The sequence below is a fragment of the Sciurus vulgaris genome (genome assembly GCF_902686455.1).
Source record: "Sciurus vulgaris genome assembly, chromosome: 7".
Lineage (NCBI taxonomy): Eukaryota > Metazoa > Chordata > Mammalia > Rodentia > Sciuridae > Sciurus > Sciurus vulgaris.
The window spans coordinates 35,351,854-35,369,830 of NC_136467.1; the positions used below are offsets into that span (position 1 = coordinate 35,351,854).

At 37.1% G+C, this 17,977-nt stretch overlaps 2 protein-coding genes across 5 annotated transcripts in view; one reads left to right on the top strand and one right to left on the bottom strand.

The window, feature by feature from the left end:
- The window catches only part of L3MBTL3 (L3MBTL histone methyl-lysine binding protein 3), a 286,629-nt gene that overhangs the window by 143,577 nt on the left and 125,075 nt on the right, over positions 1–17,977 (bottom strand). The window lies entirely within an intron of this gene.
- SAMD3 (sterile alpha motif domain containing 3) overlaps positions 1–17,977 on the top strand; it is a 53,073-nt gene that overhangs the window by 26,738 nt on the left and 8,358 nt on the right. For all 4 annotated transcript variants that reach the window (XM_079147964.1, XM_079147962.1, XM_079147963.1 and 1 more), the window contains one exon: positions 1,796–1,963. In XM_079147964.1, the coding sequence (XP_079004090.1) occupies positions 1,796–1,963 (168 nt within the window). The remainder of the gene's footprint in view (positions 1–1,795; positions 1,964–17,977) is intronic.

Consider the following 17,977-nt stretch of genomic DNA (forward strand, 5'->3'; position numbering starts at 1 on the left):
GTGCTGGATAATTCTTTGTGGTGCGAGTTGTCCTGTGGTCCTGTGCATTGCAGCATATTTAACAGCATCCCCGGGTTCAATCCACAGTACTGGGGGAAAAAAAAGAACACAGATCTACGTTCATTAGTTATTAACATTTTGCCACATTTTTTATTCTTCTATTATGTTTGTTTGTGTTAGTGGAGCTATTAAAAGCAAGTTACAGATGTAATTTCTAAATATCTTAGCATACATCTTAAAAGTATAAAAACAATTCTCTATATAACTGCAATGCAATTTTCATAACTAAGAAAATTCAAAATAATTGTGTAATATCACATGTAATCTGTATTGCTATTTCTCTAATTATTCAAAAATGTTTTTAAAGTAGTTTTTTCCCTACAAAAACCTAATCATGGATAATGCATTGCATATATCCATTATATTTCTTTAATTTTGCCTAGGACAGTCTCTCTAACCATTTTGTCTTTGCTGATATTTACTTTTTGGTCAAATGTAGTTCACTTGCTATGTCAGATGGTCTACATTCTGTGTTTGTCCAAATGTTTTTTAACAATTATATTTTGGGTTTAAAATACCGAGCAAAGATCTGCTTGTGATACTGTGGTTTGTTTTATGTGTCACAACAGGCCCATAATTTCAGGGATTCTTAAAAAAAATCAGAGTGATTAAGAGAACTGTATCAATGTATAACTTTCCACATGTCCTCTAGTTGGAAAAGTGTAGGGAAAGCGTGATTATGCTATACCACAAATATTTTGTGCCGAGTCTGTCCACTGAAGGTATCTATGTGAGTAACTGACAGTGCCAGGCACGTAGCATATACTTAGTAAACACTCATTGATTGAATACTCATTAATTGTGTTCGATTGGTTCTTTTTCTCTTCCTACCAGTTAATACAGGGAGATGGGAGAGACTAGGAAGAAGAAAATGGCAATTCAACAATGTCCTAGCAGTTGATTGCTATAATACCTCTGCCAGGTTCAGCAGGTGTAGAGGCCCTTCAGAGCTGTAGGAAGCATGAGAAACAAATGTATTTGTGCTAGTTTGTATTTCAAAGCTAAGAGAAATATAAACCACCTATTATTTCTCTGTTGTTGTATACCAGCCACGGCAGAGCCCACAGGCCTATGGGAGGTGATAAACATCTCTGATGTATGTGTGCCCAGGAGACTTATCTGCACTGAAGCCAGTCCCAAATTCAACCTGCAGCTCTCCTGGCCAGTCTGTCTCAGGGTTTTCTGACCAGCACTTAAGTTTATAAATACCTGCAATGGGTAGCTATACATTTGACTCTCTTAAAAACCCAGTACAATTGAGGCAGCATTTATTGTTCCATTTTATAGTCAAAGAACTAAGGCTACAAGGGGTTACTTGTTGAAGGGCACTTGTATTAGAGCTGGTTCTTAACAATGAGTCTTCTCAACATAGGCCTCATTGCTTTCTGAAGGGCAGAGAATACTCCTATTAGGACTTGAACCATGAAACCAGGAATAGCAAGATCTAAAAGCCAAACACTTGTCTAATGCTATCTCAGTGGCAACCCCATTTGCTCTTGAGGAAATAGAGTTTTTTCTCTGATTCAATTTCCTTAGCTGTAATTTAAGGATTATAATTTGTATTGCAATGTCATAAGGCTATTGGAAGGATAAATCAAAGAATAGGTACATCACTTGTATTACTGTGATGTGAAAATAATTTCAAGCCCAGGAATTACTGGCAAATATTTTGTTCTTTATATGGAATTATTCCAAGCTCCTAGAATTAACTGGACTGCTTTGTTATTTTATGCAGTTTTTATGGAAACGAGCCCTCAAAGATCGTTTTAAATATGTCCGAAGACCCATAGAAGATGATGAACAAGTAATGAAAAATAAGTGCAAATTTGGACACCGAAGAGGCCAGACAAGGAAATCTCTTGCTGATATAAGATTTGATGAAATCAAAATTGTCCAGATAAAAGTAAGATTGAATCCTTAAATGTTCTGACACTTTGACTCATTTGTTGATTAAGGGATAATTTTAATAATAGCATTTAAAATCATTACAACAAAATAAGATAACTTTTAAAAATCTGAGGAACCCATAAAAACAATGGTTTGCATGGCTAATAATGTAAGTCATATTTCCAGAAAAAGGTCTGCCAGAAACAGTTTGTAGCAAGAATGTCATTGAGGATCTCATGGTTATTTTGGTACAGCCTTCAAAGAACATGGGTAAGCCCTTGAGTTCCAGGCCCTGGCATGGTTTTTCACCCTCTCATTCTGCACACACCACACGTTCTTGACACCCTTACTGCTACAGCAAGGTTTAATAGTCACACTGTAGGGGTCAGATGACCTGAGTCTCAGGGTCTAGGGAGGCAATAGTTCATGTGCATTGGCACAGAACCCCATGCTGGCCTACCCTCACCTGCTGGTCCAGAATCTTCCACCCCAATCCCAAAGTGGCTGTAAGGAACTTCCAGTGAGGGGCCCCAGACAAAGCCTGGAGGTTCCTTCCTCACAACGGGAGACCATATGGGTCTTAATTATCAGAAATGCTGTAAGTATCCCTTAACTACCTGAGTGCTCCCAAATATTTGCTCATATTAGCAGGGGAAATATTAATTTATTAGCAGTAGGTTGAACTCTCTAGGAATGATGTCCAATCGACCAAGTATAGAAACGAATCTCCTTAGCTGCTCAATTCACAATAGCCAGACTGTGGAACCAACCTAGATGCCCTTCAATTGATGAGTGGATAAAGAAACTGTGGTATATATATACAATGGAATATTACTCAGCCATAAAGAATGATAAAATTATGGCATTTGCAGGCAAATGGATGAAATTGGAGAATATCATGCTAAGTGAGATAAGCCAATCTCAAAAAGCCAAGGGACGAATGATATCGCTAATAAGTGGAGGATGACACATAATGGGGGGGAGGGAAGGGTTAGTGTTAGGGTTAGAGTTAGGATTAGGGAGGGGGGCAAGTATGGAGGAAGGAAGTACTGTATAGAGGGTAAAGAGGGGTGGGAGGGGTGGGGGGAAGGGAAAAAATAACAGAATGAATCAAACAACATTACTCTATATAAATTTATGATTACACAAATGGTATGCCTCTACTTCATGTACAAACAGAGAAACAACATGTATCCCATTTGTTTACAATAAAAAAAAAAAAGAAACGAATCTGTCATCCCAATTCTATTTTGCACTTCAATCAGCATGAATATGTAAATCTCAACTCTATGACATAAATGCATCTATGTGAGGGAATGTACTTTATGTAGGTTTTCTTTTTTCTTTTTCTTCTAGGATATTTATTTGATACTAAAAGCAAATATTTGGTCACTTCATTTTATTAGTACTAGTTGTTAAGTAAATTTCAGAGGACGGGCATATTTCTAACATGTTGTGTAAGCTATTAATTCTAGCATCCCACATCCTGCAAAATTTTGAATGAAGGCATATACTTTAAAAATCTGCTTATAATTTTTAATGAGACTGTCAAACAATATATTAAGTAAGATAATGTAGTTCTATATCTGCTCTTTGATGAAAAGATAAAAGTTGAAAATTTAATGATGTAACTGTAGTTTTGGCTGCAAAATTCCAGGTATAAACTAAAATAACAATAACCTAGAATTATATTTATTTTAAATTTTTTCCTGTTCTTTAAAAGTCACACTGGAAAAGAACCTAATTACATGATACATAAAATGGTGTTCTCTAAAAGTTTGATTTCAGTACACTAAGAATGAAGTTCCTTTGTAATTGAATTAAGGTAATAAATTCCCCCTTTTCCTGTGATGCACATTCCCACCAAGATCCATCAAAACTGAAGAAGGGTAAAATTGGACAATTAACAACTGTTCCCAGCACTAGAACTCAAGGGTAAGTTCATGGGATCAGAGGTCACTGCCAGTGACAAGACTAAACTGAAGTTCTTTTCTTTTACTGATACATCCATCATACTTGAACCCGCTTTTACACTCTGTTCTTTCTTTTTTTTTTTTTTTGTTGCTTGTATTCTTTTTTTTTTTTTTATTGTAAACAAATGGGATACATGTTGTTTCTCTGTGCATGGTGTAAAGGCATACCATTTGTGTAATCATAAATTTATATAGAGTAATCTTGTTTGATTCGTTCTGTTATTTTTTCCTCTGTTCTTTCTTAAAACCCCTAAGGAGCTGCAGACTTCCCAGTTCTTCTCTTCTAGTCCCCCAGTTGGGCCTAAATCCTAGGATGAATCCTGCTGAGGCCCACACAGGGGTCTTAGCTTCAAAAAGAACAAGTAATCCAATGTATCAGGATTAGGTGTTAAACTGCAATAGAATTTGGCTTTTACCTTCCTTTCAGGTGGGCTAAAAATGAGATTGACCATTGTTCAAGTCTGAAGAGACAACACTTTTCCTGGCAAACAAATATAATTGGAAGGATTTCTTTCCCTCTATAAATGGAGCTGTAAATTGCTGATTATTTCAAGTCTGTAGCCTGTTTATTATCCCGTGTTCTATAAAGCCAAAACATTTAAAGGATGAAAAATAATTTATACTGGAATATTACAGAAACAATGTATTTTGTAGCCTCCATGGTGATAAAGCAAATGTATAAGCACCCAGAAGAGTGGGAGTCTCCCATACATTGAATTTACTTCATGGAATTGTATTTTCTAGTCCTGGAGATGGAACCTAGGACATATAGGCAAGCATACTAGGCAAGCACTCTGTCACTAAGCCACATCTTCAACCCTTTATTTTTAGACAGGATCTCCTTAAAAGACTCAGGCTGACCTAGAGCTTGTAATCCTCCTGCCTCAGCCTCCCAAATAGGGAAATGACCGGCATGAGCTGATGTGCCTGGTTTGTCTCATGGAATGCTATCCTTCAGTCTGATTGCCTAAATGATTTTCAATCTCCATTTGACCTTCTTCTGATAGCTCCTTTTTAATGTCTTTAAGATTTCTGAAGATAAAAGATGTTTGAATTAAGACACCATTGGGTAACTCTTACATCTTTAAAAAAATTCCTTGTCTATGAACAATATTTCCATGGTATTGAAAAAGAATATTTATTTCATGTGCTGCGGAGATAAAAAATGATGACACAACCAGGAAGTAGCAGTCTGTGTCCATCCCTTCAAAGGCAGGGAAGTGGGTAGGGTTAACTGGAAGAACTTGAGAAGGAAGGATAAGAGATTTTTATTAGTTTTTGTGTATTCGTTTGTTCTATTTGTCTTGCTCTGTGTTACTTCGCTCCTCTTTGTCCTTTTGGTGGTAGAATGAAAGAAAATAGATGTCACAATGAAGGAAGGTAGGGATTTTAGTTCTGTGACGTTGGGTTTCCTCAGATAATCCAAGATGCTGCAGTATTTGTGTGGCTCTGAGCCACACATTTAAAAAAATTTTTTTTTTTTGTCCCCAACCCTCAACCTACCAGAATCTCTTGTGAGTTTAGCCCTACTTTCTCTTTGGCTGCAAAGCCCAAATCATCTGAAATGCCAGAGCACCACCTGTGAGTCAGTATGGCTGGTTCCTCTTATTCCACTGCTAAAAACAATTTCACCATGTGACACAGGTGGCCAGATGTGTCACAGTCCCAGAAAGTGCTGGCTATTTTGCAATGTTTACAAATGCCTTTCCAGGCTGGGTGGAGTGGTGCACACCTTGTATCCTAGTTACTCTGGAGGCTAAGGCAGGAGAATCACAAGTTTGAGGCCAGCTTCAACAACAACTTATTGGGACAGTGTTCCAAAACTAAAAATAAAAAGGTTTGGGAATGTAGCTTCCTGGTAGAGCACCCCTGGGTTCAATCCCCAGTAACACTCCCCGCCACACACACACAAACACGAACACACGCAGACTTTCCAGCCTCCAGACCCCTTGCTGCTGCTCCTATGCTTGTGCAATCAGTGCAGAATTGTGCCATTGCTTCTTGTGCATTGACTTTTAGTGTAAAAGGAAACAAATTGAAACACAGAAAATGCACATGGCAATGAAATTATGCCATGAGTAAGCAAATAGCTACAAATAAATTAGGTCCCAGTAATGCATAGCTCCATGAATTGACAAATGTTTCCTTTTCTTAATTGCTTTTTATTATACACACCTTGTATATTTGTAAAAAGATACACTTAGTTTCTAAAAACAGTAAATTTAACTTCAACAATTTTGTAAGATGATGACATTATCTTGTTTAAATGATGAAAACATTGGTTTGAAAATGTCCTAGGAATTATATGGAACTGATCAGCAATGTACTGGATTACTTTATACTGTAGTAAATTTTTTAAAACATCTCAGGTGTTAATTAAAGTTAAGTGAATCAAACGCCTCACTTCAAGGCATATTATCACTGTTCCGGGCTAGTCTTTTCTCTTGTTTTATCTGTTCCTTTTTATCCCCATTCCCATCTGCCTTTCCCCGCGCCTCTCCTGTGGACGACCATTCTAAAACATTTCATATATGTCTGGTTCTTTGCCAGTGTGCCAAAAGGTGTGCTCTCATTTGGGTTTGTATATTTTGATTTAATGTGAGTGTATCTATAGCTCATCTGCTTCACTTTTTTCAAAACCAATAAATACTCTAAGATCCATTCATGTTGCTATATACATCTCCAGTTCATTGATTCTAAGCATTATGAAGTACTCCTGGCCTCAAGTTCTGTTCCTCCCCAGTACAAACTGCACTCTGGAGAATACCTGGTTATTACATGTATCTGGTTATGGGATGATGAGTTATCTCTTTGGACTATACATTCAAAGGGAACTGATGGGACATGGGGCATGCATGAACTTCATGTGACCAGTTACTCTCCAGAATGCATTTGTTAGGTTCACTCCCACAGCAGCGCATAACCCCTGAATTCCCACCAACCCTTGGCATTTTCTGACCTACAAAATTTGGCCAAGTCTAATAGATATAAAGTATAATTTCATTCTTGTGATTTGCATTTCTCTGAATAACTAGTGAGTCCAAGCATCTTCACATATATATCTTCACATATTTGTTAACCTTTTGAATTTGTTCTAGAAAATTATCTCTTTAGGTCCATTTTCCAGTTTCTAATGGGTTGGCATCTTTTTCTTGTTCATTTGTAGGAAGCAGTCTTCCCCATGCCCTAAGTCACAAGGATGTGCTCCTACTATAAATGTGTAATTTTAGTTTCCCTATTCAGATATTTAAGTCATCTGAAGTCTATCTTTATATTAAATAGGGATCTCTGTACAGTGAACTGCTTTCTTGACACCGGTTACTAAACAATCCCTCCTTTTCTCCTTGGTTTATGGTGTCACTTTATTATTTATTAAGAATTCAAACAGAGCTGGGTGTGTTCTGGCAATACCTTATCCCACTGGTCTGTCAGTCTCTTCTTATGCCGTTCCACTTTGCATTTTACTTCTTTGTGTTTATTACTTAGTATCACTCGTGGTTGCCTGGATAATCATGGAGGACATGTTGTATCAGGGAAGCCCCTCTGTGGAGAGCGTTCTGGGTAGCCTCATTCTCATTTTCAGAATAAGGGGAAAGACAGTGGATCTTCCTCTCTTGAACCAGTACCCAGGACCTCTTTGTAGCATCTTCCTTCTTGCAGGAGAACTGTAGCCTGGGTTAGGGGTGCTAACCCAGGGGTGCTACAAGTAGGTGGGAATCCTGGTTATTATGGAATGGAGATGGCCTGATGGAAGGATTCTGCTCCTTTTGTCCTGACTCTGGGATGGGAGATGACCCTGGGATAGTGGTATCTGGTATACATGGGGCACCAGAACATGAGTGTGGACACAGTTATCAGCTTGATGCTCCTCATTTCTTGGTCTTGATTACCTCTTCACCCAGAGGATTCATTTGACCTTTCTCTCAGATCTCTACCAAATGCCCCATTGAAGCATAAAGATGTAGACATACTTTTGGAAATGCTTCAGTTCTTCCTTAATACTTTTTTTGACTAATGTATGCATGTTCTTTCCTTAGTCACTAAAATCCCTTTCAGCCAGAAGCCCTCTCAACATATTATCATAAACTTTTTTGTTCATGGGAAATAAGTCGAATTTGACAATAGCCAGGTGTTCTTCCAAAATTCCCTGAAACACAATGGATTGTGTTTTACAGATACCCAACTCTTCAAATTCATGGTGGAGCTATTCATCTATTTTGAAAATATTCTGTCTTTATGGGGTAAATTCACTCTAAATTGGATGTGTGGTGAAAGATGTGTTCCTGAGCAGAAGAGGAAGGACTTCAAAGTTTCAGCTGCAGATTTGCTTCTCTTTTTCTGTTATTTTTTCTTTCCTTTTTTTGCTTTTGCAGTGTTAGAGATTAAACACAGGGCCTTGTGCTTGCTAGGCAAATGCCCTACTTCTGAGCTCCACCTTTAACTCTTCTGTTTTTCTCTAAGTCAGTGGAATTATCTCAGTTTGGAGGCTTGTAATGCTATTTGTTTATGACCAATTATTTGCTGATGATGCTCAGAAAATACATTTCCCAAATCTTAGGGTCAGGGCCTTTATTGACAGAGATTATTTTGTCTTTGCTAGTTTAGTCTACATTTGATTTCTTTTTTTTAAATCAGTAGCTGTGTTATCAAATGTTTCTTCACAATTTTTAAAATTTCATCTTCTAAGAATTAATGGATCCATTATTTCCAACCCCAAGGACCTAAAATCTATGTCATCTTTTCCAGGAACAGCAGTTGTTCAAATTTTCTAGTTCCTTGAATGTCACCTCCTTGCGAGTTCTATTCATGATTCACTTTTAAAGTATTCATTATTGGAGTCTTCAATTATGTTTGAATTGTTTATTTTTTTCTTCAATTTCATCCATTTTAGTTTTTTGAATTAGGGGGCTCAGTTGGTAGGTGTATATATGTTTTTTAGTTGGTATATCTTCTTGATGTGACCTTTTCCCATTATAAAATATCCTCCTTTGTCTCTACAAACATTTTTTGTGTTAAAGTTTATTTTCTCTAAGACTTAGAGAGCTGTTCCTTTTCTCCTTTGGATACTGCTTGCATGGTATATCTTTTTCCATCTTTTTACTTTCAATCTATTTTTGACTTTGAATCTGAAGTATGTCTCTTATAAATAGACTACAGTCAGAACATTTTAAAAATCCAATCTGCCAATTGTTTAATGTAATTAATGATAATGTAGAATTTATATCTGTTATTTTGCTGTTTGTTTTCTATGTTCATCTCTTTCTGTTGTTTTATTCCTCCATTATTGCATTCTTTTGTATTGAGTATATTTTTTCATATATCAAGTTAATTCCCTTTGTTATTTGTTTCTCACTATATTTTTTGAATTATTGTTTTAGTGGTTATCCTGGGGACTACAATTGACATCTTAGTTTGCTACAATCTAGTTTGGCTTAATACCAATTTAATTATAGTAGCATATAAAAATCTGCTTCTATATCACTGTCCCTTGCCTTTTGTGCTGTTACTGTCACACAAATTGCATTTTACAAATTGCATACCCATCAATGCAGAGTTGTAATTATTGTTTCATGAAATTGACTTTTAAATAGGACAGGATGAAGAAAGAAATACGAACAGAAAATGCATTTACACTGTCTCAAAATACTCTGTACTGTCTCTGACCTTTACCCTGAGGAATGACTTTTTCCAAAGCTCTTTATTTTTTTTAATGTGAATTTCATTTACTGTCTACTGTTCTTTCATTTCAGTCTGAAGGACCACCTTCAGCATTTCTGGTAAGACAAGTCTGCTAGTAATCCAGTTTCTCAGTTTTATCTATCTGGGAGTGTTTAATTTCTCCTTCACTTTTGAAGGATGGTTTTGCCAGATGTAAAACTCATTGAGAAAGTTGTTTTCTAATTTGGGAATTGGGTCTTCTGATGTCTCAATTAATATGGTTGGGGCTGAGACTAACAGAAAACTTTGTCTCAAACGGGTTAAAGCTATAAGGAAAGCTATATTTCCACATAACGAGAAATCCAGAAGATGACTGTGGATGCTACTGCTGCTCAATAATTTAGCCAGTTCTTTTGCTCTGGACAATCAGCAGGACTGTGCTTCTCCACTCCTTTGAAGTTAGCTTGAGCCACAAGATGGCTTTGAGCAATGCAATGTGAGTGGGGGTGACATGCACATTGCAGATCCAGTAAGCAAGTCCCCAGAGCCCCCCTTTCTCTTTTAGAGATAATTGACTACATTCTAGATGATGGAGCCACATCCATGGGTAAGGAGAATGAGAAGCAAGGTCCCAAGATGGACATCTGTTGTCCTAAGGTCTGGTGGCCATTAGGAACAGCATCATGGGCTTGCCCAACCCTAGTGCCACCAGGGACTCCAAGCACCGTGGGTCAGGCTTTGGATCCACTTCTCTGTGATTCCTCTTTCCTGTGCAGCTTTATGAAGTGATGAATCATTCTTGAGAAGGTTGCTGGCCCTGCCAACCTCTCCAGGCAACTCATGGTCTGAGTTCTTACACCATGGACAGGGTGAGAGATCCGGGAGAAGTATTGCCACGTGTTATAACAAAAATGCTTAAAACTTAGGGAAAATTTATTTTGCTTTATGGAAAAACACCTACTGTTTATCTCTTCTTCCTAGTTCATTTGGAGATTCTTTCCAGGTTTTCAATCCGGGAGTAGATTATTTTCATTGTGGCCTTAATTTTAAAGACAGTTCTCAGAGTCTGAAACATAGAGCAAACGGATTAATATTTTGCCCTATTTTGATGTGATGTCTCCTGTCAACCACATGCTGGAACATCATGGCAGTTTCTTTGGAGAGGTTAATTTGTGCTTTTTTTTTTTTTTTTTTTTTTTTTTAACTTACATGATCTGTAGGACAGTAACAGGGATTTAGTAAATGTTTTTAGGTTGTCCTTGTATTCCAAAGCTTTTCAAATAATTACTAACTAAATAAGTAAACCAACTAACAGCCAGGTGTTAAATTACTAACACTACATTTATCATTCATTTCTCTCTTTAAAACATTTCCTTTTCCTACTTGTTCAGTATGTATGTACCCCATGCCTTTGGAAGCTCTGAAATAGCGATTTGAGTTACTTTTTTGGGTTTAGAAATAAAATAGAATTGAACATTGTGCAAAAACTGCTTAGGTGGTCAAATGCTAAGAACATTTACCAAGTTCCTTTGGATTTTTCTTATGGCATTCACTGTTCATTTCTTAATGCAACTGACGCACAATGATTTATTGTGTAAATACTAATTATTTTTTATTTTTTCCCGCAGATGTTTCTCTCATGGTTCAGAACAGAGTAAGACAGACAAAATTGAAGAAAAATATTGAAAGTTAATTTTATCCTGAATAGAATGTAATTAGTGCCATTGGCTGGTACCAAATTCACTAATGTCGTAAAGCTTTGTGAGTCAGCTGTGCACTGGGAAACAGGCACGATTGCACGGGGGGAGACTTTGCCTGCTGACTGGCTGAATCACATACCTGTGTGTTAAGCTGAGGGACTGTGCAGGTTTCACAGGGAAAGCATCATTTCCAAAGTCTGCTTGATGACAACAAATTGAAGACAGGGACAACTGGAATTTGGTATGAGGAAAGCCTTAGCAACCAACACAGAAAAGCAATACAAATCACATGTGTAATTGTTAATTTTCTAGTCATCACATTAAAGAAAGTTAAAAGAAGCAGATGGAATTAATCTCAATACTATATTTTACTTAACCAGTATATCCACAATATTGTCATTTCAACATAAAATCATTATAAAAATTATTGTTTTTTTAACCTTATCTTCTTGAATATTAAATCTTTTGAAATTCAATTTGGACCAGTTATGTTCAGATTGGTCAGAAGCCACCTGTGGCTAGCAGCTACCATGCTGGATGGCTCAGATATAAGCTTGGGAGAATTAGAGAATAAAAGAGAGGACACACTATAAAGAACATCATAGTTACTAGGAAGCCTGACCAATTATTTGCCAACGATGTTCAGAAATTAGGGACCCCAAATATCTTGAGTACAGGACCTTGATTTACATAGTGTCTTTAAAGTAGATTTTTACATATGAATTGTTAAATTTTCCTATCAAGATACTTTCTTTGCAAATTTATTTAGATTATAGAATGTAGAACAAAATATCTTTTATAAAAGTCATTCTGTTTTTATCATTTCTGGGGGGGAAAAAGGTATAAGTACATCTTTCGCCATGCTGTATCTTACTATTTCAAAAGCAGTCTCCATCTTCTGTTGAAATCTTCCTTAGGAATAGCCCTCTCTTTATTTCTGTTCCAGCTGTCAACTTAGATTCAGAGTTGCCTAGAGCTGAGCTCTGCCATTCCAAGCAACTCTGGGAGCCACAGGTCACAGTGATGTTGGAGTAGAGATGCCTTCATGTTACTGGTGTGATAAAGGAGGATCCTGTTTGTCAGGATGCAACTGAAGTTCATGTTCTGATTAATTTATGCTGATTTCCTTTGAAGCCATGAATCCCACAAATGACTCCTGCACTTCTCTTCCATGTATTCTTGGGTCAGGAGTGATCTCTTCCCTGTTTCATGCCTTCTTCCTTTGTCCTTTATTGAGCATGTACCCCATTACCTTTGTGACAGACACATCAAAGTCAACTCTTGCAGCTGCAGTTCTGTAAGACTCAGACATTGATCACCCACTGCTGCCCCCAACTGGGTGTGCACTGCTAAGGAAATCAGCCTTCAGAACAAGGCTTCATTCTAGAGAAGCGCAGCTGCACTCCTACCCCACACCTGGCCATCTCTGTGCCTGAGAAATTCACTTCCCCCTTAAGGACCTCAATGTGTTCAGAGTAAAGTGAGAGGATGAACTAACCAATTGCTAAGTTCTTTTAGCTGTAATATTATATAAATCATTAATAATAAATCTAACAGTGTATAAATCTTTAAAAGAGTGAGAATTTTAAATTCTGATATAACCTTCTGATAATGAAGGGCTCTTCAATCTAGAATGCAACCCAGGAACATTGTGTTCATTCCAGAGGTCTGATCAGGCAGGAGCTCCCTAAAAACTTTAGTTTCATGATCAGGTGGGAGGTACAAGGAAGCAGTACATGATGTGTGTAGTAAATATCGATATAGTAATTACAGATTTTTCCATTACATTTCAGTAGTGGAAAACTGTTTATATAAAGTTTTTTTTAACTCTTTTAACAAATAGGATATTTTATTTTTATTTTAAAAAACTGTCAATTTATGCATTTGAGATATACAAAATAATTGATAATGTGTGGCACATACATAATTCTTGAGATGAACACTGGGATTTGAGTCACTGCCCGTATGTACCATTGTGTGAGTCTGTGTCTCCTCCCTCACCACTTGCCTTTCCAACATCACTGGCCTCTAGAAGTGGTCACTACTCTCTGAATTTTATGTTTCTTATTCATCTACTTTTAAAATACATGATTTTGTCACCTATGCATGAATTCACACTGAGTTATGACTTCTATTTGAGGTTTACAAATAGATATGAAAACTACCTGTTATCTTTGGTGACTTGCTTTTTTTCAGTCAATGTAATGCATTTGGGATTCATCTAGGCTATTAAGTTAAACTGAGTTTATTCATTTTCCTGTTGGCTTAATATTCTGCTGTGACAGGAAGCCACAGTTCACAAGGCTGTTCTCCTGTCTACCAGCATTTGATTCATTTCTAGTTTTGGCTGTTATGGATCATGCTGCTGCAGACATTCTTGTATGTTCCTTGGTGCATTTGTGCAAGCTTTTCCCAAGGATATGTACTTCGGAGTGGAAGTGCTGGCTCACAAGAGTGTGCAAATATTCAACTTTGTAAGACAAGGCCGAATTGTTTCCTCAGATGATTGCAGTCATTTAAGATCCCTGAGCAGCATTAGTTATGATCCTTTCCCTGCCCCAACCTATTGGGAATAAAATGGTATCCTATTTGGTTCTGATTTTCATTTTAATTATTGATGAATTGATCATCTTTTCATATATTTATGAAATATTTATGTTTCCTCCTCTTTTCATGTTTTTGGTCTATTTTTTAATGAGCTTTCCCCTTTTCTTATTTATTTGTAAGAATCCTGGATATATTCTATAATCAACTACTGTGCCAATTATATTAATTGTAATTGACAATCATAAGTTTGTTGTTTTAATGTAGTTAGAGCTGTCAATCATTTCTCCTATGATTCCTGTTTTTAGGAAATCCTTTCCTGAAGTGATAAGAAACATTCTTAATTAAAAAAAAAAAAATTAAGTTTTTGCCTAGCATTGAAGTACTCAAACTATGAAGGAATTTTTCCCCTCAAGGATAAAACCATTTCTTGCACCTTTTATAAAACGGTTCCTCTCTTCTTCAGGTGTGTGTGATGCCATCTCTGTTGTTTCCCTGGCTCTGTCCAGAAGCTCTGCCATGTTCCACTATTAATTATCTATCCCTGCATAAATACCAGCTTTCCTTATCTGCATAGCTGTAGTGATATCTTGATACCTTACCATCACTGACTTATTATTCTTCTTTAGAAGTGTCTTGATTACTCTTAAACTTTCAAAACTTTCATATAAATTTTAGAATCAGCTTGTCAGCTTCTTAATTTTTTTTTTTTTTTTTAGTGAAACCAGAGTTTGAGATGAAATTCATTCACCACTTCAGTTGGTGGGTGGAATCTGCATAAGCTGCAGGCCTTATTGAGTGGCAAGCTGTATCCCTGTGTTGTGGCTCTCAATGTGGACTATGCCCCCCTGTGTTTGTCCCATGAGTGTGCTAGTCTACGGGTTTATAGGCACTTGGATCAAAGCTATTTGTCCAAATTTATGCTAATCAGGGTTTGGAAAGACTACCAACCTTATTGGTGCAAACATAAGCTAATCAGGGTTTGGAAAAGTACTAAAGCTGTTACCCCTGTGATCCCGTTCAGGTGTCCCCACTTCTGTTTTTCCGCCACTCAGGGGGAAGTAGAAGTTTGAGGTCATCTGATGTGGATGGTTGGGAGTTCTGACTGCAGTGCTGTGTGAAGTCAGCATTCAGCCTGGCTGGTCTGTCTGGGAATGACAGGTCAGGATGCCCTGGCTTGCTTCATCGCAGGCCCACACTGGCTTGGTGGGCTGCACCATGCTGCGGCTTCAGTGTCAGCCCATCTGGGCCTCTGCTCTATAGCTCTGAAATGGTCTCATTAGTTTGGATTTTAACAGAAATATTTGTTGAATCTATAGCTCCATTTGGAAAAGAGGGATTTCTTTATGATATTGCATCTTTCTGTGAACATGGCAGACCTATCCATTTATTTAGATCTCATTAATATTTTCCAATGATTTTGTAATTTTCTTCGTAAAGGCCTTACACATCATTTGTTAGTTTTATTTCTAGATTCCTTATGGGTGCTTTTATAATGGTTAAAAAATCATATTTTGTTTGTATATATATTTGTATTCTGCGACTCTGGAGAAAACTGTCAGTTATAATAAATTAAGTGTGCATTATTTTGAGTTTTATCTAAAACTACCACATCATCTCTCCCTCTTTTTGTGGTGCTGGGGACTAAACATAGGACCTCGGGCATGCCAGGCAAATGCTGTACCACTGAGGTACAGCACAGTCCCAATCACATCATCTCTGAATGATGGAAATTTCTGGTTTCTATCTTTCCAGATTTTACACCTTACATTTCTTTCTTCTTTTACTACTCTTGCTGGGTCTGTAGCATAAGGTTGAAAAGAGTGTAGTAGAACTACCTTGTCGTCTCTGATTCTAAGAGACTCATTTAAAAATTTCACCAACAAAAATTATATTATGCTAGGGAGGCTGAGGCAGGAAGATCTCAAGTTCAAAGCCAGCCTCAGCAACAGTGAGGTGCTGAGCAACTCAGTGAAACCCTGTCTCTAAATAAAATACAAAATAGGGCTTGGGGTGTATGTAGCTCAGTGGTCAAGTGCTGGAGTTCAATCCCTGGTACCTACCCCACCAAAAAATTATGTTATACCTAGGTTTTTGGAAGATAACTTTATTGGTTTTAAAAATTTATTTTTATCTTGACAATTTTTTTTGTTTAATCAAAAAGGGATGTTGAATTTTATAAGATGCTGCTTTTGCATTATTTGAAATGATAATGTTTTTCATCTGATTGTTTAGTATGATATATATTTATACATATTTAGATAATCCAGGTAAATCACAGAGCTGTTAATATACCATATTAACCTACTTCTTCTCTGCCCCCAACTCTTCTATAACAGTAGCCTAAACTGAGATTGCAGAATGATGCCATGTGAAATGTAATGGGTAAAACAATTATATTTCTCTTTCATTTAACATAATTTCTTTACTAATGTCAAACTGTCATGGGAGAGGGAAAGAGGAGACCCAGGAGAAGGACCTCAACTCCAGACACCAGGATCTTTGACATGCATGATGGAAAGGAATTTCAGCATGCTTCAGATATTGAGGCACATAGAGACCTATGTAAGAAAAGCAGGAAGTACCCATTCCAGGGAGAGAGTGGGCTATCATGGGAGTAAGAAGAACTTTGGGGGATCTCAGGCTTCTCTCTGAAACTTGGTGAGGAGTGGGCACGGGAAGGTATGTGGGGATGACATGAGGCTGGTGATCACAAGACAGTTGACAGTGGTCTGGCTGTTCTCAGGATCCTTAGATTGGCATCTTCTCCATTACCTGATCCACAGATTAACACTGGGAAAGTTCCCTACGTTATCGGTTTCTAATCTCCTTTTCCTCAACTTATTCTAAAAAAAAAAAAAAAAAAAAAAGGGGTATTAGTGGGCTAATTAACAATGCAAAGGGAAATTTTCATAAGTTATTTTCTAGTAACTTTAAGACGGTGAGTACAGATGTGTAGATTTCCCAAGTGGCAGCCCTGGGAAAGAGACTGGCTTGGGGAGATCATGAGGAACATAAAAAAGCATGAGGCTTCCTTCCTTTGGTCTCTTTTTGTCTCCTTTCTACCTACTTTATCTCTTCTTTCCTACCTCAAAACTGACATTGCATTTCAGGAATAAAACCAAGTAAGACATTCCTAGTATTTATAAGTTCGCTTGTAAATGAGAGTGACCTGCACTTTTCCTCTCATACCCTTCTTTGAGCTTGAAGATCAACATCACTGAGGCTTTAGAAAAGGATTTGCAGAGAGTTCAGGTGTAGCTCTGTAGTAGAGTGCTTGCCTAGCAAGTGTGAGGCCCTCAGTTTTATCCCCAGCACCAAAATAAAAGAGCATCAGTGGATGGGTTGGAAAGCATTTTTTATTTCCTTCCTGTCTCTCCTTTTTTTCTTTCTTAATTCCCTGAAAGAATCTGCATAAATTTGGAACACTCTCTGTTTCCAAATTTAAGTAGAATTTATCTGTAAAACCTTTAGGCATTGGGATTTTCTTGGTAGAAAACCGTTATGTTCTAATTAAATTCATGTAAGATTGTAGGAATTTTATTTTCATATGTTCTGATGAATCATATTTTTCTAGGAATTTGTTCTCTTGGTCTGTCTTGCTGGTCATCCTGAGTTCACAGAAATTAGTTCTACCTGCAGCTTTCCCACTGTGCTTGTAAAAGCTTTGATGTAGGAGCATTTTAGCTCTTTCTCATCTTTTTCATCATTTATAGGTCACATTCTGGTGAGCTTGCAGTTGGTCAACTTGCATTCAAGTACAGTTTAGCCAAGTTGCTCTCAACTAATTTTTCCAAAAAGATTTTCTTCCAGTTTCCTCGAAACTGATTGTCAGATTTTCAAAAAGAATATGTGAGGTATTTCTTAGCTGCTCCTACCACACTCTGTACTCATTGTAGCAAGAACATGGACAGTTTGATTACTCGGCATCACAAAAACCCCTGCTGATATTATTTTGAATTTGGATTGTATGCAGTTACAAAAGGCATTTAAAAAGAAAACAACAAGCAATAGCAATAACAAAACGTTAATTTAAAAACCTTATTTTATCTCTTAACATTTTGTCTTCTAAAATGTAAATACATAGAAATAAACAAACATTCCTGTTAGGTGTGAACCTTCTGGATAATCTAAATTTCCATATAAATGGGTAAA